The sequence below is a fragment of the Anser anser genome (genome assembly GCF_964211835.1).
Source record: "Anser anser genome assembly, chromosome: 29".
Classification (NCBI taxonomy): Eukaryota; Metazoa; Chordata; class Aves; order Anseriformes; family Anatidae; genus Anser; species Anser anser.
The window spans coordinates 1,461,555-1,485,411 of NC_139750.1; the positions used below are offsets into that span (position 1 = coordinate 1,461,555).

Genomic DNA, 23,857 nt, shown 5'->3' on the forward strand with positions numbered 1-23,857 from the left:
CACCTCTGTTGGCTGCTCTGTTCCTGAGAAAGAAGCAGCTCCTAAGCCAGCATGGAGAAGGACACAAAGGCTGTCGGAGCACCCTGCAGAATGTGCCCAGCAGCTCTGCAACACCACAAAAGTGCGCTTCCTGCCTACACGTTTTGGTTCCAGAATGGCTCCTATGGACCCAGGGTAACTTTTCCATGGCCTCATGAAGGCTTTGTGTTCCCCCAGGCATCTGGGAGGCAGTGGCCCCCTCTGTGTAGAAAACTGAAAGCAGCCCTGAAGGATGAATGAGGCAAAAGCTGAAACCTCTGACATGCCAACACCTGTGCAAGACCTCTTCCTCAATGGGGCCTACCAGGTACTTAGGGAGAGAGGATCTCACAAACTATGTGCAAAGCAGGTGCATCTGCTGGCCTGTCATGGAGACCAGCAGATGTGAGCCTAAAGGCACAGATCCCAGCCGGGATTCAAGGGATGACCTGTCAGCTACTTCAGAAAGAAGTCAACTCACAGGCTGTTTAACAGCCATTCGCTTCCTCCTGGACTTAGAGCTTCTGAGGCACCACTGCCCTCCTAATACCATACCTACAAAACACCCCCTTCTTGGGCCAGAATCTGCCCAGGTAGAAGTGAGCTGGTTGCGATCCTTCAAGCCCATGGCACTGCTGCTGGACTCCCAGCCTCTCTGATGCACAGCAGCCAGTTCTGTGTCACTCCTGTGAGGTGCTAGGGCAGGAGGGACCTTGCAGGCAATGTTCCAGCCCCGTGCCTGTTTGTGGTCTCTCAGCTCCTTGTGCACAGTGAAGATCATGCTCACATCCAGAAGCCATGTGCCTGAAGCTGGCCTAGAAGACATTCAAGGGAAGCGCTCTCCCAGCCCCAGCCCCAGCTGGCGGTGCTGCTCTGCAGAGCGAGGGGGCTGTGGTGCCCGGGCCACAGGGGCACTCTGCAGGGCTGTGCTGGTCAGGCTGGGAGGCAGACCCAGCTTATGGGGTCACTGCCATTGCCCCAGGGCTGCAAGGAATCACTCGCCAGACTCCTTTGCTGGGGCTGCTGCATGCCCTGGGGCTGCAGAGCTCTCCTCTGCCTGCTCACACCAGATTGAGCACCTGAGCTCTGGTCAGTCCACCTTGGACAGGCTCACACTCTGCGGTTGTCTCCCAGCCTCATATTGCCCCTGCAAATCACCTGGGCTCTCCTGGAAGATCCTGGATCCCTCCAGGACCAAAATAAATAAATAAATAAATAAATAAATAAATAGATAGATAGATAAAAATAAGGACAACATATTCCTCTGCGATCAGCGTCTTCATGTTCTGTGAAGCCCGAGTGTATGGCCACTAGCAACAAACAGGGAACTTGTGAACCAGCCCCAGATCCCTAAACTCCATGCTGGGACTCTGCTCTCACCACACCAAGCCCTTGTGGAAAGCAGCAAAGCACAGAGCCTCTTTGGAGTCTCTTCCTTGGACTTGTTCTTGACAGCAACTTTGCAGGAAGGCCTCAGCCTTCAGGCAGTGCCCGGAGGAGATCCCCTCTTAGGAGGGAAGTGCTGCAGCAAGTGGAGGCCAGCTGTGCCACTGCCGTGCCCACTGCCTGTCCCTGCCTGCAGTCCCAGCACAGCCCCACAGCAGCACTGGCACCAAGCTACAGGAGCAGCCGGGCCTGACCCCACCAGCAGGGCTCAGCAGGAGAGGGCGGCAGTGGCAAGAGAGCAGCTCTGCAGGCACCAAGTGCTGCTGCTCCCTGGCTGTGCTGCTGGGATGGGGCTCTTTTCCTCTTCACCCCTGCACATGGGGACTTCCCCTGCAGATCCAGACCAGGTCTCAGAGGAAGGACGTCAGACAAAGAAGGCAGTGCAGGCTCCTTTCTTTTGTTTATATTCACAGAGAGCCTGGCTCGTTGAGTGCAGAGACTTTGAACTACGCTCAACAAGTAGATACTGAAATGGAAATGGGATGAATAATACAATTTTAAACTGCAAAATGAGCCAAATTAAAAAAAAAAAAAAAGTTGAAATAAACATACACACACACACAGAATATTGACCATTCCTGTAATAATTGACATTACCACAGACTCACAGAATCCTCTAGGTTGGAAGACACCTCCAAGATCACCTAGTCCAACCTATGTCCTAACACTAACAAGTCCTACACTAAACTGTATCACTAAGCTCTGTATCTGAACGTCTTTTAAATACCTCCAGGGATGGTGACTCAACCACTTCCCCGGGCAGCCCATTCCAATGCCTAACAACACTTTCAGTAAAGAAGTTCTTCCTAAAATCCAACCTAAAACTCCCCTGGCACAAATTTCGCCCATTGCCCCTCATCCTGTCACCAGGCATGTGGGAGAACAGACCAACCCCCACCTCACTACAGCCTCCTTTAAGATATCTGTAGAGTGCAATAAGATCTCCCCTGAGCCTTCTCTTTTCCAGGCTGAACAGTAACAGCTCCCCCAGCCACTCCTCGTAAGACTTGTTCTCCAGACCCCTCAACAGCTTCGTTGCCCTTCTCTGGACATGCTCCAGACCTCGATGTCCTTCTTGTAGTGAGGGGCCTAAAACTGAACACAGTACTCGAGGGACAGCCTCACCAGAGCTGAGTACAGGGGGACAATCACCTCCCTAGACTTGCTGGCCACAATGTTTCTGATACAAGCCAGGATGCTGTTGGCCTTCTTGGCCACCTGAGCACACTGCTGGCTCATATTCAGCTGGCTATCAACCAATACTCCCAGGTCCTTCTCTGCCAGGCAGCTTTCCAACCACTCACCTCCCAGCCTGTAGCGCTGCTTGGGGTTGTTGCACCCCAGCTGCAGGACCCAGAACTTGGCCTTGTTGAACTTCATACAGTTGGCCTCAGCCCATCGCTCCAGCCTATGCAGATCTTCCTGCAGAGCCTTCCTACCCTCGAGCAGATCGACACATGCACTTAACTTGGTGTCGTCTGCAAACTTACTGAGGGTGCACTCAATCCCCTCATCCAGATCATTGATAAAGGTATTAAAAAGAACTGGCCCTAATACTGAGCCCTTGGGGACTTCACTAGTGACCGGCCTCCAACTGCTGGTCACTAGTGGAGTCCTCCATTCACAACACTTTGGGCCCAGCTACCCAGCCAGTTTCTAACCCAACGCGTGATGACACTCAAGAGAACCTGTTCAATAAGCTTCCCTGGTACTGCAGTCAAACTAACAGGCCTATCATTTCCCAGGTCCACCCTCAGGCCCTTCTTGTAGATTGGCATCACGTTTGCTAGCTGCCAGTTGACTGGGACCTCCCCTGATAGCCAGGACTGCGGATAAATGACAGAAAATGGCTTCGTCAGCTCTTCTGCCAGTCCTCTCAGTACCCTTCGGTGGTTTCCATCCATCCCCACTGATTTGCATACATCTAAGTGCTTTAGAAGGTCGCCAAACATTTCCTCTTGGATTATGAGGGCCACATTCTGCTCCCCATCCCCTTCCACCAGCTCAGGGGGCTGGGTAGCCAGAGAACAACTGCTCTTTCTCCTAAAAACTGAGGCAAAGAAGACATTAAGCACCTCAGCCTTCTCCTCATCTCTGGACACTAAGTTTCCCCTCGCATCCAGTCAAGGATGGAGATTCTCCTTTGTCCTCCTTTTTGTGGTTATGTGGTTATCCACGCCGGGTCATCTTTGGGCACGTGGAGACAGACTGCTCCTGAGCCATTAAGGTTTCCTTCTTCAAGAGTGCCCAGCCTTGCTGGACTACTCTGTCCTTCAGAACTGCCTCCCAAGGTGCCAACCAGTGTCCTGAACAGCTCAAAGTCTGCCCTCCAGAAGTCCAAGACAGCACTTTTACTGATCCCCCTCCTGACTTCTCCAAGAATAGAGAACTCTACCATTTCAGGGTCACTCTGCCCAAGACAGCTCCCGACCAGCACATCTCCCACCAGTCCCTCTCTGTTTGTGAACAGAAAGTCTAACTGGGCACTGTCCCGGTAGGTTCAGTAACCAGTTTTGTCAGGAAGCTATCTTCCACACTCTCCAGGAACCTCCTAGACTGCTTCTTCTGAGCCGTACTGTATTTCCAGCAGATACCTGGGAAGTTGAGGTGCCCCACGAGAACAAGTTCTGGCAATTGTGCAACTTCTGCCAGCTGCTTGTAGAACGCCTCATTTGTCTCTTCATCCTGGTGTGGTGGTCTATCGATAAGATAAGGCATTCCTTCTTGGCCTTCCCAATGACCCTAACCCATAAGGACTCAACATTATCATTCCCAGACTCGAGTTCTACAACATCAAAACACTCTCTAATATAGACAGCCACACCACCACCCGTTCTGTGCTGCCTGTCTCTTCTGAAGAGCCTACAGCCAGTCATTGCAGCACTCCAGTCATGGGAGTGGTCCCACCATGTTTCGGTGATGGCAACCAGGTCATAGCTTGCCTTTTATTTCTTTGCTATTGAACAATGGCTACAGTTATATTATATTGGACATGCATCAATAAAGTCTCTGTTTATGACCCAGAGGAATTCAGCATGTCAAATTTCACTCAAATGTCACTCTGGCATCTCCAATGTCACCTAGTGTCTGCATCTGAACAGCTCCCTCCTGGCCTCTGCGTCCATTCTGCGTCCATGTGCTGGGAGCTGAGACAAGCAGCTGACATACAGCTGCCTGATTTCTGCCCACCTGAACCAAAGCAAGAGGAATCCCAACTCCTGTGGGCTTCTGTGAGGCATGGGAGAGGCAGCTAAGCCCCCTTCCAACCTCTGGACTGCAAATAAAATATGAGATGCCTGGTTTGACTCAGCTGAAATCCTTCCCTCAGCAGGGGGAAAGAGATCCTGGGGTGGGTGTTCTGCCTGAAACCAGGACCTGGAAAGGTGATCCTTGGACATCATACCTCTTCTGAAATGAGGAAGGGCAGTGGTCCCTCTCCAGTGGAGTGAAGAAACATAAATGATTACTTCAGTCTGTTTCAAAGTTGATTCCCCTGGAGGCCCAGGGACTTGTCAAGAGCTCCCTGTGCTGCTGAGCTGGGACGGGCTCCTGGGCCCAAGGGGAGCTCCTGGCAAGCGGGCAGCGCTGCAGAGAGACAGCTCTGCCCAGGAGCAGCTCCTCTGCACAGCGCAGCAGGGCTGGGGGCACTGCGTGCAGGGGACAAGGGTGGCTGAGAGAAGGGAGGGAGATGTTAAAGGCAGTGTGGAGGGGGGCTGCTGAGAGCTCACTGCGGGAGAAATCTTCCCAGCACTGAACAGGGTAAGTCTCTGGCTGCAGGGCAGCATAGCTGTTGTTCCTGGTGCCATCTCCATATTTGCTGACAAATCCTGCAGCCTATGGGGATTTTTCAGAAGAACCCTCAGAGTTTCTTTGTATAAGAGGGGAGTGAAAACCTCCAGAGCAGGGATTACCTGCCAAAGCTGTCAGAGGGACAGGACATGAGGGTTTCTTCTTGTGGGTCTGGCTGCAGGCTGTGCAGCCGGGGTGCAGGCAGGGGTGCCCAGGGCTGTGGTGCAGAGCAGGGTCCCTGCTGTGCCCCAGGGGCTGTGTGCCGGGGCAGGGCCTCTGCCGCCTGCCAGGCTCAACACTCAGCAAGCCTGGGGAGCTGCCCTGGGTGCTGTGGGGAGAAACTGTGGGTGGAAGGAGCCCCCTGGCAGGGCAGGGCAGGGTCCTGGTGATGCCCAGAGGCTGGTGCCTGGGGCAGGCTGCTCACAGCTCCACAGCACCCTGAGGACAACATTGAGGGAGAAGACCAACTTGAAGAAGACCCTCTTGAGAGGGAAGACCAACGCCTACAGTACCTGAATGAAAAGCACTCTCTGGAGTACCTGCTTTCATTTTGCTACCATGGAGGACAGGAAGAACAAGGAAAATGGATCAGTCCTGTTGACCTTTACCATGTACCTAAAAGGCAGTACTGACCCTTCCAGAGAATGAGGTTGATTAACCTCGTCTCTGTGGCACTCTTAGGAAACCAAGACAAGAGCTCCAGGCAGGAGCATGTATTCTTCCCTGGAAGAGGCAGTGTGTCTTGTTGAGGATGTTTCAGTGAAATCTGGTTTAGGTTTTGCTCAGAAAACACTATCTAACTTGTCTCTTTCAATTCCTCCATGAACAGCCAAGCATACCCAGAGGCAGCAAATGTCCAACAGCAGCTTCCCCAACGAGTTCCTCCTCCTGCCATTCGCAGATACACGCGAGCTGCAGCTCCTGCACTTCGGGCTCTTCCTGGGCATCTACCTGGCTGCCCTCCTGGGCAACGGCCTCATCCTCACAGCCGTAGCCTGCGACCACCGCCTCCACACCCCCATGTACTTCTTCCTCCTCAACCTCGCCCTCCTCGACCTGGGCACTATTACCACCACTGTCCCCAAAGCCATGACCAACTCCCTTTGGGACACTATGGCCATTTCCTATGCAGGCTGTGCTACCCAGGTCTTTTTCTTTATTCTCTTTCTCACAGCAGAGTTTTGTCTTCTCACCATCATGGCCTATGACCGCTACATTGCCATCTGCAAACCCCTGCACTATGGGACAATAATGGACAGCAGAACTTGTGTCAACATGGCAGCAGCTGTCTGGGGCAGTACTTTTCTCTATGCTGTGCTGCACACTGCCAATACCTTTTCCCTCCCCCTCTGCCAAGGCAATGCCCTGGACCAGTTCTTCTGTGAAATTCCCCAGACCCTCAAGCTCTCCTGCTCAGATACCTTCCTCAGAGAAGTTGGTCTTGTTGTGGTTAGTGCCTGTTTATTATTTGCATGTTTTGTTTTCCTTGTGCTGTCCTATGTGCAGATCTTCAGGGCAGTGCTGAGGATCCCCTTGGAGCAGGGCCGGCACAAAGCCTTTTCCACGTGCCTCCCTCACCTGGCTGTTGTCTCCCTGTTCATCACCACTGCAATATTTTCCTACCTGAAGCCCCCCTCCATGTCCTCCTCATCCCTGAATCTTTTGCTGGCAGTTCTGTACTCGGTGATGCCTCCAACAGTGAACCCCCTCATCTACAGCATGAGGAACCAGGAGCTGAAGAATGCAGTGTGGAAACTGATGATGGGATGTTTTTCAGAAGCAGTAAACTGCCTGTCTTCTGCATATCATTCATAAAATAACTTAGTAAAGGCGAAGGCGTATTTCGTGTGCATTTTCATTTTCTTTTTGCTTTACTTAAATTGTGATATATTTTGTCTATGAAAAAATCCTGTTTCTTCCCCTTCGATTTCTCTATCTAATGTTTCATGTGACTCTGAGACTTGGTGTAAACAAGGTTCATTTAAAGGACATATAAAAGGATGGCTCCTGCAGTGACGAGTTTGCCTGGGATGCTTTCTTGGAGACCTGTGGTGGAGCTGCAGGGGGACTTGTCTGTGTGCAGAGGTGGAGGGAAAAAGATTCCTGGCACAGCAGCACTGCCAGGGAGCCAAACAGCTGGGTCTTTCCTAAGTCGCCCTCTTTCACCTCCCACGCTCTCCTTCAGAGCCCTTGTTTTACTGTGAGGACTGATTGCTCTTGTCACTTGCTCACCGTGCTGCTGTTTGGCAGTCCTGTGTCCACAGGCAGGGACAGGCCAGGGGCACTTCTCTAATACAGCTGGCTCCGTAGCAGCATCACCAGCATAAAAGGGGATCTGCTGAGGGCAGTGCCTGAAGGCTCAGCTCTTCTCCCAAAGCTGCTCTCATGGATATTGCAAAGAGATGGACTTGTCATGGCGGTATGGTCCCCCAGGAAAACAGCTGAATAAAGGAATGCTAGGCATTACGACTTTCACAGCAACAACTTCTCTGTAGAGTTCTCAACTTGTTCTGAAAATATATTTTCAGTTCTTTAATAATTTTTCCACACCAGAGTGGCCATTTTCTTCAGGATACCCTGGAGTTGCTAAAGGGTGCATGAGGAAGAATGAGTCTGGACATGTGGGAGGCCTTCTGAAGCATGAGCTGGTTGGCAGGCAGAGTACCTGAGGGATTGTGCAGGGCATCCCCTGCACCTGGTGCTAATTGGGGGTGGGGGGGAGAGGGGGGAGAGAGGATGCCTCCAGAGCACAACAGCTCCTTGTGGCCCTGTGGATGCTGGCTGCGAGGTCACCTGACAGGGTGACACATTTGGGGAGGTCACGGGAAAGCCAGAAGAATAAACATGGGTGACCTGGGGAAGAGAAGAGAATCTTGGCTAACAGAAGGAAAGATTTTGAAGAGGTGAGAAGGGTTCAGGTAAGGCTGATGCTTCTGCAACACTCACCGCGAAAATATTCATGTTATGTCCTGGCTATATTTCTAACCAGGAACCTGAAAAGTGGATTGAAGGAATCCACTTCTCTAATCTCCAGCCTCAAATCCTACTTTGCAGTCCAGCCCCATCCACATCACCTGTTTCCATTATTTTTAACCTATTGCTCTCGCTAATCCATATACCTTAATCCCTAGCATTAAATTGCCAGCCTTAACAACAACCCCCATGCCATAAAAAAGCATTTAATACATTCCTAACCAAAAATTTAGATGCTACCCTAAACCCTGGCTGGGTATCCAAAGCAGAACACCCAACTCTCTCTCTAAGACTCTACCCAGTCCCTAAACCTGGAACGCAAGATCTAATCCCTAAACTCGAACTTGAACAACTAATCCTCAAATCTCTCATTCCTACACTCCTATCATGTCAGTGATGGGTTTTGGCCCCATGAGGCTGGGAAGGGCTTAGGATGTCCTGCAGCAATCACTTGGTCTTGGAGGAGGCAGGTGAGGTGACATGGATCTGGTCAGGTCATAGGACTCAAGGAGGAGATGGGTGGGGATGCTCTGCTGAGGTCAGATGTGCCTCAGGACCTCAGAAGGCAGCAGGAGTCCCATGGCTGTGCAGGTGGGTGTCAGGGCACTTCTGCCTGAGGATCTGATAAGCCACCTCCAGGCACATGGCTGCTCTATGAGGGTGTCATGTTAGCTATCATAAGGAACTGGGGAACCACTGACATGCAAAGAGTGTAAATCTATTTCAAAGTCAATCCTGCCCTTGTACCTAATAGACCTTGTACATTGGTCTATCCTGTCCACCAGAGAAGCTGAAAGGCCATGAGAAGGTGCATGGGAGTGGGAGATCCCATCTTTCTGAAGTAGCTGCCAGGTCAGCCCTTGCCTCCTTGCTGGCAGATGGGCTTTTAGGCTCATATTTACCAGCATCTCTCACAGGCCAGCAGAAGGCACCTGGTTGGCATGGTGCTTGTGTGATGCCCTCTGCCCAAGTACCTGAAATGCCCATGAAATACTGGCGTTGACTGTGGGTTGTCAAGTCTCTTGTGCCTGAGTACATGACTGGGGAGCAGCAGGCATGTGGCTTAGTTGTTTCTTTCTGAGGAGCTGAAAGGTCAGCAGGAAGGACGCATGGCCTGGAAGATCATGGTGATGTTCCTTCTGTCTGGTCAGCTGACAGGCCCCAGGAAGGCTGATGGGTGTGGATGCCTGTGTGAAGGATGGTTTCTGAGATGTTGGAACTTTCCTTGCTCATGGGAAACAGCATGTGAGAGGAAACCTGACTCAAAGTGAAGCTTCGGTGATGGGGGGTGGATGTGAGAGGGAAGATAAGTGAGTGGAAGGGATGTGCAATATTGTGTCAGAGGACACCTGGAAGGAATCTATAATCAGTCCATGGGTTTGTGTTTCAGGGCACAGCTGGAGAGGATATAGACATCAATAAAGGCACAGCAATTCCCATGTGAGTGCCAGGTAGGAAAGCAAGATGGATGTTTGTAGCTTGCATGGTAAAAGGGAAAGGTGTGGGACAACACAGGACAGCCAGTGGTGGCAATGGACAAGGGCACTAGCAAGGCTAGACATAGCCAAGAAAGCCAAGGTCTTGTCCCCTGGGCTATGGCAGGTCTCTCTGCCATCAAGGCCTAGGAGGAGACATTGTTTTTTAACGAGATGATACAACTGGGGCCTCATCTCCTCTTTGCAACTCCTGACAGAGGCCAGGGGATGTCACACCACTGTCTTTCACTTGTCACTGCTAACCCCACGTGCCACTGCCTGAGGAAGAGCCCAGAGCCCCACATGAAGGACAGAACCGCTCTGCCCAGAGCTTCAAGCAAGGCTTGGCCTTTCTGCTTGATGAAACAAAGCCAGCATTTTCTCAGCCTCACAGCCACCTGCACAGAGCCTTGGCCTACCTGTAATCATGGCCTCCAATTACCTGCCCTAAGGAGTCCATGGGGCTTTGTCAGTAATGGCCCTCAGCAGGACCAATCAATGCTTTGAAGGACTTTGGGTTTGGCTTCTGACTTGGGTTTTCTGAGAGATTTCATCAGTCTCCTCTCAGGAGCTGATGTTGATAAACTTGTCTGCAACTACACCTTGGGGCTTATTAAGACACAGAAAGCCTTTCTTAAGACACAGAGTCTCTGAAAGAGGTCCGGACAGGTAGGAGAAGTTTGACACTGTACAGACAACCTTGCTCCTCACCTCCCAGTCTCGCACCATTTCTCTCATTGATCCCCTAGGACTTGCATCACTTCTCCTGACATCAGACTTCTCCAGTCAAGTCTGCAGTTGCACCTTGTAGTTCTCTGTCCCAACTCCCTCCTGCTTTCCTTAGAGAACAGGCTGCACACAGGTAGAGAAGGATGATTCTTAATTGCAAGCAAACTAATAAAGTATGAGAAAGCTTAATAATCAATAAAGCACACTCTCTTAAGTGTTTGCTAGTTCCATGATGTACCCAATGAAGCTCATCTCCCACAACTTATAACCATTTTTTTTATTTGTTTGTTTTTTGTTTTCCCTAGTCTGTAGACATGAAAGATTATGTAAAAATAAAGTTTAGGAGTTTCCTAAATATACTTCTAGTCTACATACAGAAATGGAAACTTTGGACTCCCTGAAACTCCAAGCAATGACTAGATCATGGAATAGTAGAATCAAAGAATGAAAGAATCTTGGAAAGGTTTGTGCTGGAACAGGACTCTAAGATCATCCAATCCAATCCCTCTGTCATGGGCAGGGGCATCTGTCACTACATCACGTTGTTCAAAGGCCCTTCCAACCTGACTTTGAACACTTCTAGTGATGGGGAATCCACAGCTTCTCTGGGAAATGTTCTAATGTCTAACTACTCTCACTGTAAAAGTATCTCCTTATATCCAATCTAAATCAGCTTTTACAGCTCAAAAGCATGACGCCTTGTCTTGTCACTACGGACCCTCATAAGGCTCTGGGGGGAACTCATTGCAGCTTTCTGTACTTGAAAGGGACTTATAAAAAAGATGGGGAACAACACTTTGCTCAATTGGATAATGACAGGACAAAGGGGAATGGCTTCAAACTAAAAGAGGGGAAATTTAGATTAGAGGTTAGGAGGAAATTCTCCACTCAGAGGGTGATGAGGCACTGGAACAGGTTGCCCAGAGAGCTTGTGTATGCCTTGTTCGTAGAGGTGTTCAAGACGAGGTTAGATGAGGCCCTGGGCAACCTGGTCTAATGGGTAGCATCCTTTCCTATTGCAGGGGGATTGGAACTAGATGAAACCCTTTCCAAACCAAGCCATTCTGTGATTGTATGAAAAGGCAGCAATAAGGCAGCAATAAGGCCTCCGTTATTGCTGAAGGCGCCTTCTCTAGGTTAAACAACCCCAACTCTCTCAGCTTTTCTTTGCATGGGAAATCTTCCAGCTCTCTGATCATTTTCATGGCCTTCCTCTTCAGCCACCCTAACAGCTCTATGTCTTTTTTTTTGCACTGGGGATCCCAGAACTGGATGCAGTACTGCTGGTGGGGACTCTCTAGGAAAGAGACAAATAAAGCAATCACCCCCCTCGACCTGCTGGTCTCTCTTCTTCTCATGCAATGCATGATGTTCGCTTTCTGGGCTGCAAGTGCACACTGCCAGCTGATAGCCAGATCTTTGTCTTTTGGAGTACACCAGTACAAGTCCCTCTCAGCAGGCAGTCTCACAATCTATTCATCCTCAAATTTATATGGAGAGTGGGGCTTTCCATTACCCATTACATTACAAGTGTAGCACCTTGCACTTGGCCTTGCTGAATTTCAGGAGTTTCTCATGAGTAAGCTTGTCAAGTGTGTCTAGGTCCCTGTGGATGGCATTCCTTCCCACTTGCATGTCAGCTGCACCACTCAGCCTGGTGTCAACTGAAAACTTGTTGAGGGTGTACTCAATCTCACTCTGCATGGTGGTAATGATGGTATTAATAGTAGGTCTCTGCATGAACCCTTAAGTGATACCACTCCTCACTGGTTTCCGCTTGGTTATTAAAACATTGAATATAACTCTTTGGATGAGGCCGTTTATTCAGTTCTTTTCTCCCTCTAACAGTCAGTCCACCAAACCTGTATTCCTCCAGTTTAATGGAGTATGTTGTAGGAGACCATATCAAAAGCCTTACACAAGTCCACGTAGATGGCATCGGTAGCTCTTCTCTTATCTGATGACGAACTTTAAAGAATGTAATAAAACCAAGGAAATCTTTTAGATATATAAACATATGTAATGCTTTTAATTATATATCTATTTCTTGCTATAACATCAAGGAGCACGCTTAAAATATAGAATAGTTTGCTCAGTGCCAGCTGGCAAAATCCTTCCTCCATGGAGAGAGGAGAATTGAAACACAGGGCTGTTTTAGCCCACTGGAGAGCACAATTTTAGTACTCTGTTTCCCAAATTTCAACAAACACAACCCATGCAGATCTTTGCTGGATGAACTCTTTGGCTGATGAGAATCTTTCTCTGGAGACACAAGATTTTTCTCTGGCCTGCAGCTCATCAGCCGAAGTTTCATCCAGATGAAGCAGCCAGGTGGGAGGCAAGAAGAGGAAAGGAGCTTCTCTCCATCCCCACCAGGGCAAATGGCCCAAATGAAACATGGACAAACAAGTTTCCAAAGCAGTGAGCTGATGCAGCCCACCGAGACCTTCTATGGCAATGCAATTATCTGGGATGGGTGGAGTCCAGCTGGAGGAGAGGTACCATGCAGATGAGAGTCTGTGAATAAAAATGGATGGGATAGCCTGGACAATGGTTTCTGGGGACATTTCTGGTGCCTCTGGGTATCTGAAACCTCTGCATGGATCAGAAGAGCATGACATAGGCCTTTAAGGTGACTGTCCCTCATTGACAGTGGCTGCAGGATGTAGAAAAGACAGGGACCGGGACAGCTGCTGTGCACTGCCTCCCAGAGTGCTGACAAAAGAGTGCTCCTCATCCCTGAGTATCACCACCAGGATAAGGAGTTCATGTATCAGGCTTGGATGTGAACCCCGTGCACCTACATTTCAGTGTGAGGCTCCTGAGACAGATCGGGATCCATATCTCTTGTCCTTAGCAGCAGCAGCACAAACAGCTGTGCCCATTGGGTCTCCCCATCCTGCATTTCCAGTCAGAGCAGAGGTAGCTTTTAAACTAAAAGAGGGTAGATTTAGATTGGATATTCAGAAGAAATTATTTTCTCTGAGGGTGGTGAGGCACTAGAACTGATTGATCAGAGGAGGTGTGGGTGCCCTACCCCTGGAATTCATCAAGGCCAGGTTGGATGGGGCTTTGAATAACCTGGTCTAGTGGAAGTTGTCCCTGCCTATAGCAGGGAAATTGGAAATAGATGATCTTTAAGGTCCCTTCAAACCCAAATCTTTTTGTTTTTGTGATTCTGTGATTGATGTGACTGACCAGACTTGTTTCCTATCAGTGCCTCCCATTCTTATTTTAACTCATTGCATGGGAAATGGTCTTTGATCAGATCCCCTCAGTGCTTAGCTGATTGTCAGGACTAAACCACAACATACTGCTGTTGGTGACTGGACTTGAGCTTTTGCTAAAACAATTACAGCTAATGGGTTAATCTCAACAAGTTTTCCAGATGAAGCCAGTGCAGAGATTTCCCTTTGCCAGTCTAGAGGCAAAGAGCAAGGAGGGGCACTTGGGGTCTAAGAGCAGCCCAAGTCCCAGGCTGAAATGTCCATGCAAACATGGAGTACTCCCCGTTTCTGAGCTTCCCATTTTACTGCCTAAATGGACCCATTCTGTCCTGGGACAGGTTCTGAGGGGACAATACAGCCCACAGAGAAACCACTTCACGGCTTCTAACCCATCATCTCCTCCTCCACCTTTACATTTTGAGGTGTTCTCTTTTTATAGTCATCTGCTCTGATCCTTTCTATGTCTAAACACATAGGGAAAGGTGAAGGGGAAAATTTCCATCTTTATTAAATAAATTTCTCTTGTGGTTTTTGTTTTAATTTTCTTTATGTTCCTGTTAGAGGAGTAGTTTGATTTACAGAAGAGAATAATTTACTAAAATAATCAGAGACTTGAGACTTGAGTAATGAGTTTCATCTACTTCATTCCTGGTGCCTGTGAGAACTTGTTCTCCCAAGGCTCCCCCAACAGTCAATGGAGACAAGAGAAAGTGCTCGTGGCTGGGTCGTCCCAGCCTAGAACTGCCATGCAAAATAAAGGTGAGGGATCTCTTTCAGATGCTCTTCTCTCTCTCAGCATTGACAGGATGGGAGTAAGGTAAATTGCTCAGCCTCCAGGATATGACTTTTAGACAACTGAAATATAAGCCTACACAATAGTACTTGGCACTTTGCTTTTTTTAGGCGCTTCCTCTTTGTACAACAAGGACCATCCTTAAACTTTTGAAGATGACAAGATTTTTCCAGCTCTCAGAAAAGTAAGGCATTTAGGTGAGGACATTTGATAGTAGGAGAGAAGAGCAACTGTTTGGAAACAACTGCATTTTGGTACAGAATGAGGTCAGATGAGATTGTGTGACAGATCCGTTTCCACTGACTTGGTGGGACCATATGAATTTTGGCCTTAATTAAGAGTACTAAAAAATGTAAGCCACACTTGGTCCCCATTTTCCCTCTTTCCTAAAGAAACAAGGGAAGATGACATAGAAGTAATCAGGGCATTACAAAAGATGTACTTGAAATTTTCTTATTTTGAAATCAAGCAAGGGATCCCCAGCTGTTGCTAGTCCAAAAGGGCAAGTACTGAAGAGGAGAGAGAATAACTTTCAATGTACATATTCGAATCGATGGTTTAGCACCTATGTTATAGAAGGTATTTGCGCAGTACGTGAGATTTCCTTTTGAAACATTGTTATGATGGATGTTTGCAATTGTTCTGAGTGAATGTGGACTTTCCCAGGAACAGGGTGCAATCACTAACAACCCCTTGTTAGCCCTGTGTTCTTGAGAAAGAACCATTTGTGGCTGATGGACAAAGTTGGAAAGAAGACAAGAAATTCCCAGAGTACTCTAGCTGATATGTGAAACAGGAAAGCCAGTCTCTCTCTGTTGTATGGGAAGCCTGCAAGCAAGGAAAGAGAGAAGGAAGGAGATAGCCTTCTGTCCAGACCATGAAATTACTGTACTTGGTTTTGCCATGTTTCTGCCTCAGCAGGATGAATGGAAATTGGGCATGGGAGTAGGCAATGGAACTGTCATTTCTGAATTCATCCTCTCAGGCTTCTCAGGGCTTGATCAAAGGCTACAGCTATTTCTCTGCCTGGTACTTCTACTCATGTACCTGACAATGGTGATGGGGAATGCAGCCATCATTTTCCTGGTGTGTGTGGATAACCACCTGCAAACCCCCATGTACTTTTTCATTGGCAATCTGGCATTCCTGGAAATCTGGTTTACGTCCTCCACAAGCACCAAACTGTTGGTGATTCTGAGCTCTGGCAGGAGAACAATCTCAGTAGGTGGCTGCTTTGCCCAGTCCTCTTTCTATTTTGCCCCGGGTGCTGCAGAGTTTGCTCTCCTTGTTGTCATATCCTTTGACCGTTACGTTGCCATCTGCCAGCCTTTGCGCTATGCTGCCATCATGAAACATTGGCTCTGCATCCACCTGGTTGCTGCTGTTTGGGTCACGGGCTTCACATTCTTGAGTTACCGCCTGGTGCTGCTCTCAAAGCTCACTTTCTGTGATTTGAACAAGACTCAGCATTTTTTTTGTGACAACACCCCCTTATTCCAACTTTCCTGCTCTGACACCAGCCTGCTTTGGAAAATAGACTCGATTTTCATGTTGTTTATCGTGCTGTCTTCCTTGTGTTTAACTCTGGCATCTTACACAAGCATCTTTCTCTGTATTCTACAAATGCCAGCAGCCTCTGGGAGGAAAAAAGCTTTTGCTACATGCTCTTCCCATCTCACCACCTTGGCCATTGCCTATGGAAGCTGCATTGCTCTCTACGCACGTCCCACAGGACATGTTTCTTTGGAGACCAACAGAAGTGTAGCTTTGCTGAACACTGTCCTGTACCCATTCTTAAACCCAATCATCTACAGTCTTAGAAACAAGGCTGTGATGCTGGCTCTGAAGGAAGTCATTGCCCGTGCAACAGCACAGCTTTTCCCCTAATCGTGATGCATTTCTGAAGAGCAATTTGAGTTCTCTCCTGCCATATCTTACGTAATACCACCATCACTGTTGTGGTTTAATCCGGCTGGCAGCTAAACACCACACAGCCGTTCACTCACCCTCCCCCCTCCTTCTCTGGGATGGGGGAGAGAAACGGGAAAGTGAAGCCTGTGAGTTGAGATAAAGACAGTTTATTAAGACAGGAATATAATAATAACAATAATAATAATAATAGTGATAATGATAATAGTATTAATAATAATAATGTGTAAGAAAACAAGTGATGCACAATGCAATTGCTCACCACCCGCTGACCGATCCCCAGCCTATCCCCGAGCAGCCGGCCCCCCCACCCCAGCCAGCCACCCCTTAATATTGTTTAGCATGACGTCAGATGGTATGGAATACCCCTTTGGCCAGTTTGGGTCAGCTGTCCTGGGTCCGTCCCCTCCCAGCTCCTGCTGCACCCCCAGCCTGCTCGCTGGCAGGACAGAGCGAGAAGCCGAAAAGTCCTTGGCCTGGTGTAAACACTGCTCTGCAACAATTAAAACATCAGCATGTTATCAGCGCTCTTCTCATCCTAATCCAAAACATAGCACCCTACCAGCTACTATGAGGAAAAATTAACTCTGTCCTAGCTGGAACCAGGACAATCACATATATGTGACCTCCACATGAAGATGCCTCTGGAGGTTTATGTTCCTTCTGGATTGTGTTAGGCTGCATGATAAGAAGCACATCTGCATGCAAAAGGAAGGCCCAGGGAAGCGGTGGCAGGACGAGTAATTCAGTTCATGCCCTGCCCTGGCTGCTTCCAGGCCCAGCACAGGAGAGCCCCCAGCTCAACAAGAGCCCATCTCCATGAGCCCAGAAGAGCACAAAGCACAATGGCAGGTGGGAACCCAAGTCACAGGCTCCTGCGGAACCAAGATCTTGTCCCAGCTCCTTCCAGGACTGCCTTGGGTAGACCACCACCCCAATGTCCAGGAAGGAAACCCATGAAGGTGAGCCACTGGCAGCAGCTCTCTGCATCACAATATACTAAGAGGGTTGCTGCCAAGGGCTGTAGGGACACATGGTGTGTGTACATGGGGCTGAGTGCAGCAACTGGACTAGAACCAGGGTGTCAGAGGGCCTGTTCAGATGCCCTCGAGTGGCGAGAATGGGAGCCAGGGACATGTCCTGGGGAGGCTGAGTGTCTGAGCCCAGCTGCTGGAGGGATCCACCTTGCACACACACACACACAAGCATGCACACATACACAAAACCACTTTACGTTTCCCACTAATGTGTCTCCGTCCTGCTCAGCCGGAGAGGCTTGTGTGTGTGCCTTCCAGGAGTATATGCTCTGCCCTGCTCGGGTTGAACCCAGGGACATGGAGCTGCAACAGCCTCAGCTCTCTCGGGCTGCCAGAGTGTGTGCCTGCTGGGCACAAAACCATCTCTGTATATGACATAGGTGCAGCAAGGCTGAAAAGAGTGGAAAGACAAAAGGGCAAGAGAAAACTGACCGAAGTGCACATTATTGCCAACACAGGTGAGATCTACTGCCAAAAAATAAATGGATTAAGAGGGAAAAGTACCAGGAAAAGAGAGAACCTGAATATTGAAGTGGAAGAGATCTGAGCCATGAAAACAGATTACTAATGTCAACTGTCCTGCTGTACAGGTCAAACCCAGGATGCTGAGAAACAGATAGGAACCCTGAAAGCACAGTATGAAAAAGATAGAAGGATATTAAAAACTAGAAAGGCACCGTATCTTCAAGCTTCAAAACTCTTGCAAAAGCTGGAGATATTCAATGCGGTGGTCAAAACCTTAAATTAAGATGGAAAACTGAAGGAAAAGAGACAGTTCAGGCTTAAGACTTGAATATAACTTTTAGAGCTCTTAAGAGAAGCGATCCCATCTCTCCTGCATAACTTCTGGAAAAGTACTCTAAAAGTATAATAAATTGGATCTCCTGTACAGGTTTGTATTGTGTTTTGTATTTGATTGTATTTTGTTTTAAGGCAAAAGTGATTTTCAGAAGGATTCGGATTATTCTCTTTGTTTCCTCAAAAACTTCTGCTCCTGTGTCATCTCACACTACGTTATCATCAATATAGTGCAGGTATTCAGGATCTTCCCCCTGTTCAGTGCAGTCTGGATCAGTCCATGGCAAATGGTAGAGCTGTGTTTCCACCCCTGGAACAGTCAATTCCAGGTGGATTGGATGGCCCTACAAGGTAAAGCAAACTCTCTCTTTCACTCTGATATCAAAGAGATTGAGAAAAAACACATTAGTGATATCACTCGTATCGTACTGCTTGGCTTTCTGTGATTCAAGTTCGTATGGAAGTTCTACCATGTCTGGCACTGCAGCACTCAGTGGTGGCATGATTTCATTCAGGCCATGATAGTCCACTGTTAGTCTCCACTCTCCCTCAGCCATTCACACTGGCCATATGGGACTATTAAAGGGTGAGCGAGTCTTGCTGCTGATCACCTGTTGTGATTTAACCCGGTCAGCAGCTAAACACCACACAGTCGTTCGCTCACCCACCCCCCTCCCTCTCTGGGATGGGGAAGAGAAACAGGAAAGTGAAGCCTATGGGTTGAGATAAAGACAGTTTATTAAGACAGGAAAATAATAATAATAATAGTACTAATAATAATAATGTGTACGAAACAAGTGATGCACAATGCAATTGCTCACCATCCGCTGACAGATGCCCAGCCTATCCCTGAGGAGTTGCCCCCCCACCCCAGCTAGCTACCCCTATATATTGTTTAGCTTGACGTCAGATGGTATGGAATACTCCTTTGGCCTGTTTGGGTCAGCTGTCCTGGGTGTGTCCCCTCCCAGCTCCTGCTGCACCCCTAGCTTGCCCGCTGGCAGGACAGAGCAAGAAGCTGAAAAGTCCTTGGCTTAGTGTAAGCACTGCTCTGCAACAATTAAAACATCGGCATGTTATCAGCACTCTTCTCATCCTAATCCAAAACATAGCACCCTACCAGCTACTAGGAGGAAAATTAACTCTATCTTAGCTGTAACCAGAACATCACCCCTTGGCTCTCCACTTCAATCAGCTCATGGATGGGAATCAGGGAATCTCAGTTAGTGAGATGTTGCCTCCAGTGCACCACTGGGGTAGCCATCAGTACCTGCTGTTCTTTGATCCTCATCAGCTCCACAAAGGAATGGTCCTGAGAGGGACCAGGTCAAGGTAGACAGCTATTTAATGTCCTCCATCTCCAAGGAAGATATGCCAAAAACCCACTGGAACCCTTTTGGATCTTTGAAGTACCCTCCCTCATCCTATTCCAAGGATGCATGGAGCCTCCAGGCCAGTCCCAATGGGGTCCTTTTGCCACTCCTTCCCAGTGAGACTCACTTCAGCCTCCAATACAGTTACCAGCTGGGAACCCCCTGTCACTCCAGAAATACAAATAGGTTCTGCCCCTTTATAGCTTGATGCCGTTAGGATACACTTTGCACTGGTGTCCATTAGAGCCTTATACTCTTGTGGATCTGATGTGTCAGGCCATCAAATCCACACAGTCCAATAAAGCTGGTTGTCCCTCCACCTAGCTGGAGGCAGGGCCCTTCTAGTTCTGGTCATGGTATTCATGGAAATAGGAGCAGCAATTTTCCTGGAAGAACCCCCGTTTTGTGATTGTTTTTCCTTGCAACACACGTACCCGTGCCTCTAGGGTCGAGGTAGATTTCCCATCCCCTTTTCTCATTTCCTCGACATGGTCACATAGGGAAAAATCACAGGGTGGCATAGCATGTGTATCCACCATATCCCCTTTCTTGAGCAGACGGATGCTTACTCCTAATAGTTGAGATATTGGTTCATGCAGGTGTGGAGGAAGGAATACTCTTTTTAAGTTGGTGGACCTTTTGGGAAAGTTTCTCCACAGCCAAGACTCAGGCCTATAATGAAGAAGGAACATTTGCCATGACGAAGTTGCATCTAAAGGGATCTATTTTCTGCTAGAGTTATTTGCACAAGAGAAGTCTTAGAAAAAGAGACAGAAAAGAATGAACACGGTTAAGGAGTTGACTAAAGCTTGTTGGACTTTTGGGAGACGGGGAAATTCTTTAATTCCCTGAAGCTCATGGAGGAGCCAGGTAGTTGAGAAGTATCTGACTGAAGAAAAAGCAAGGGGAGGGAGAAATCTGGAGAGCAATTGGAACGGCACATATCCAGGTAGTCTACTGAAAAGACGCCCTTAGCCATGGTCATTTATTCAGGGGAGCCAACAGCACCTGAAAGATGAGGCAGATTAAAAATGTAGCAGGGTTGAGCAGAGGTCGTGGAAGTACAGGGGAAAAATCAATATTTCTCCACCTGCAATTAGTGCGCTTCCTGGAAATTGACGTTCTTCCATGGTGGGTAAACATCGCTGTATTATTAAAGGCACTCAATTAGTTCAGCTGATGAAAATGTTCATATGTTTTTAAAATGTTGAGAAGGTTATTCATGGTTCCAGGCAGACCTTGGATGTCTGACCAGAGACATGCAGTGCCTGTTTCCAAAGCAACACTGTACATGAAGTGTTTGCCCAGGACTGGTCGCTGTCACGGAGGATCTGTGGGAGACCAGATCCTGCTGGAGCTGCAGGTGGAAGCTGGTCAGGGGTGCCAGGGTATGGGCACTGGCAGGAGGTGTCTGTGATCCTGTAGCTGAAGGCATTTGTGTCCCCCATAGAACCCCAGTTCTGGGAAACACTGACCTTTAACAAGAAAGAAAGAAATTAACAAACAAAACTCCAATAGACACAGAATCCCCTCAATGACTACTGTATTAAACCAAGAGAACCCCTCCCCCCTCCCAAGAATTGTAGAATATGCAAAGTGTGCGGACACATTTTCTTAGATTTAGATCTTTCAGTTCCTTGTTTCGTTTTTACTGATATTAATTGATATAAATTGGCATCTTTCAGGCCTAGAGCTTGAAAGAAAAAGATGGATAGGAGTCTTGCACAGAGCCTGGTACCCCCAGGCAACCAGAATTCACTCAGAGCTGACTTTTATTGAACACAGCAAGAATTTAATGGTAGCCATATATCAGCTTGAGCTGGGTGCTTCCAAGGAGGGACCTTGCTCAAAGCTTTCCCTGGCTTCTCCTACCTGTACAAGCTTAATTTCCTCTGCTAGAGTCCAATCAGTTCTTAACATGTACACGTTATGTTCCTTCAGACTGGTGGTTCTCTGTTGCAGGGCAGGATGGCTGATGTTATCTCCCAGGGCAGGCTCCCCTCTGGCACCTCCATGGTCAGCACATCCCCCGTCCCTCATCGGTGCCACCCAGAGCCCCACACAATGCCGCTCACTGTTGCTCAGTCACCACTACATGCCACGTTCAGGCAAGGCAGAGCTCATGCTATGGCCTGAGGCTTCACTACGTTTCCTCTACTAATGTCAGACAATAGATAGCCCAGCTCCTGCCATATCAGTGGCTTCTTTCCCTTTCAATGAGCTCCTCTTAGGTCCTGGCAGGTTCCAGGAGATCCCCTTCAGCCCTCCCTGCCCCAGGCTGGACAAGCCCGGCTCTCCCAGCCTCTCCTCAGAGGTGAAGTGCTCTGGGCCCCAACCATCCTGGCAGCCCCTCCCAAACCCACTCCAGCTTGCCGACATCTTCCCTGGCTTTGGGATTTAAAATCTGGATGCAGTATTCTGGATAATGCCCTGCCTCCATCTCCTGGCCAGGGTCCTGCTCACACAGCCCAGGACGCTGCTGGCCTCCCTTGCAGCCAGGGCACTTGTCTGCCTCCTGCCCAGTCCCTTGCACACCAAGACCTTTCCCATGGGGCTGCTCCCCACCAGGCAGCCCCCAGCCTGTGTCTTTGCCGAGGTTAGTCCCCTGCAGGGGCAGAAACTGGCATTTATCCTGTGGGATTTCATGAAATTTCTGTCCATCCCTGTTCTCCTCTTCCTTGGTCCCTCTCCTGAAGCACAGAGGACTGAAGACCTGTGGAGTGAGAAGTGAAAACTAAGGTAAAGAAGGCACTGAGTGCCTCCAGACCCATCAGGGTCTGCTCTTATGTAGTCACCCCCCCCTTTCAACAGCAGCCCTGCTTTTGTCTTGTCCATGCTTGGGCTCTAATGCAGTCACTGAAGCTTGGATTTTTACTCTTGACTTTTACTGCAGCTACAAGCTCTAGGTGAGCACTGCCTTTCCCCCAATCATACCTGCATAACAAAGGAATCGTCCATTAATTCCTTGTTTATCCCCTTCCTTTCTGTCACCTCTTGGCAGAGGCTTCATGGCCCATGTCTGGGTTCTGTCCGTGCACCAGCCCAGCCCTGTTGCCCTGTACATGGCCCCATGGCCCCATTGTTCAGACACAGCACAGGGAAGGGTGTGTTCAGGGTGGGCAATGGTCCCCCAGCATGATCCCCACTGCAGCCCTTGCTGCCCTCTCCCTATGGCTCTCCCCTTCCCCCTGTGCCTGGAGCCTGCCTTGCCCTGACAATGTCCCACAGGGGGCTTCACAGACATCCCTGCTCTGGGGTTTGAAGGGGTCTCATCCAGGGAAGAGGTTGTACAGGGCTTGCCATTGCCCTGACACTGGCAGGGAGCTGAAGGTGAGGATGTGGGTGGCCTGGCAGCAAACCTCAGCCACAAACCAGAATGAGCAACTAGTGCTAGGAATAGCCATCGCCAGAGGCTGGGGATGACGAATGTCTTGGGCCACCTTCCCATGCTAATCATTCCACCAATGGCCCAGACTGGCCACCTGCCTCCTGCACTTGCATGTTACTCCTGTCCACGAGTCCTGGCTCTGCACCACAAATCCCCTGCTGTGAGTCCTCACCCAGCACGGCCACACAACTCAGACAACACCTGAGTTTTCCTCTGGCAGGACAGGACCTGCCACTCCTGTCCCCTCCCTGTGCTCCCTGCAGTGCCCAGAGCTGGTGGTGATGCTCTGCAGAGTGAGGGGCCTAGTTTAAAACCATTTCCTCTTGTCCTGTCAATTATGGCCTGAGGAAAATGTTGTTCTCCATCTTTTTTATAAGCCCCCTTTAAGCACTGAAAAGCTTCAGTGAGGTCACCCCAGAGCCTTCTATTCTCCAGGCTGAACAGCCCCAGCTCTCTCAGCCTTTCTTCACAGGAGATGTGTTCCAGCCCTCTGATCAGCTATGTGGCCCTCCTCTGGACCTGCTCTAACAGATCAACATCCTTCTTGTGCTAGAGACCCCACACTCCAAATGAGGCCTCACAAGGGCAGACCAGAGGGGCACAATCACCTCCCTTGACCTGCTGGCTACTCCTCTGTTGATGCAGCCCAGGGTGCATTTTGCCTCCTGGGCTGCAAGTGCACACTGCTGGCTCATGTCAAACTTTTTGTCCACCAGAACCTACAAGTCCTTCTCAGTAGGGCTGCTCTCAATGAGTTCTTCTCCCAGTCTGTACTCCTGTCTGGGATTGCCCCAGCCCGGTACACTTAGACTTGTTGAACATCATTAGCTTCACATGGGTGCATTTCTCAAGCTGTCCAGGTCCCTTTGGACAGCATCCCTT

At 49.0% G+C, this 23,857-nt stretch overlaps 2 protein-coding genes across 2 annotated transcripts; both read left to right on the plus strand.

The window, feature by feature from the left end:
* Nucleotides 1–6,003: 6,003 nt before the first annotated feature.
* On the plus strand, nucleotides 6,004–7,068 carry LOC310887753 (olfactory receptor 14C36-like; the record flags this gene model as incomplete). The annotated part of the gene is made up of 1 exon (XM_083813924.1): nucleotides 6,004–7,068. The coding sequence occupies exon 1, from the start codon at nucleotides 6,106–6,108 to the stop codon at nucleotides 7,066–7,068; it is 963 nt and encodes a 320-aa protein (XP_083670050.1). The 5' UTR covers nucleotides 6,004–6,105.
* Nucleotides 7,069–15,308: 8,240 nt separating this feature from the next.
* On the plus strand, nucleotides 15,309–16,456 carry LOC310887835 (olfactory receptor 6C3-like). The gene has a single exon (XM_083814013.1). It carries the CDS (start codon nucleotides 15,354–15,356, stop codon nucleotides 16,335–16,337), a length of 984 nt encoding a protein of 327 aa, XP_083670139.1. The 5' UTR covers nucleotides 15,309–15,353; the 3' UTR covers nucleotides 16,338–16,456.
* The last annotated feature ends 7,401 nt before the right edge of the window (nucleotides 16,457–23,857 follow it).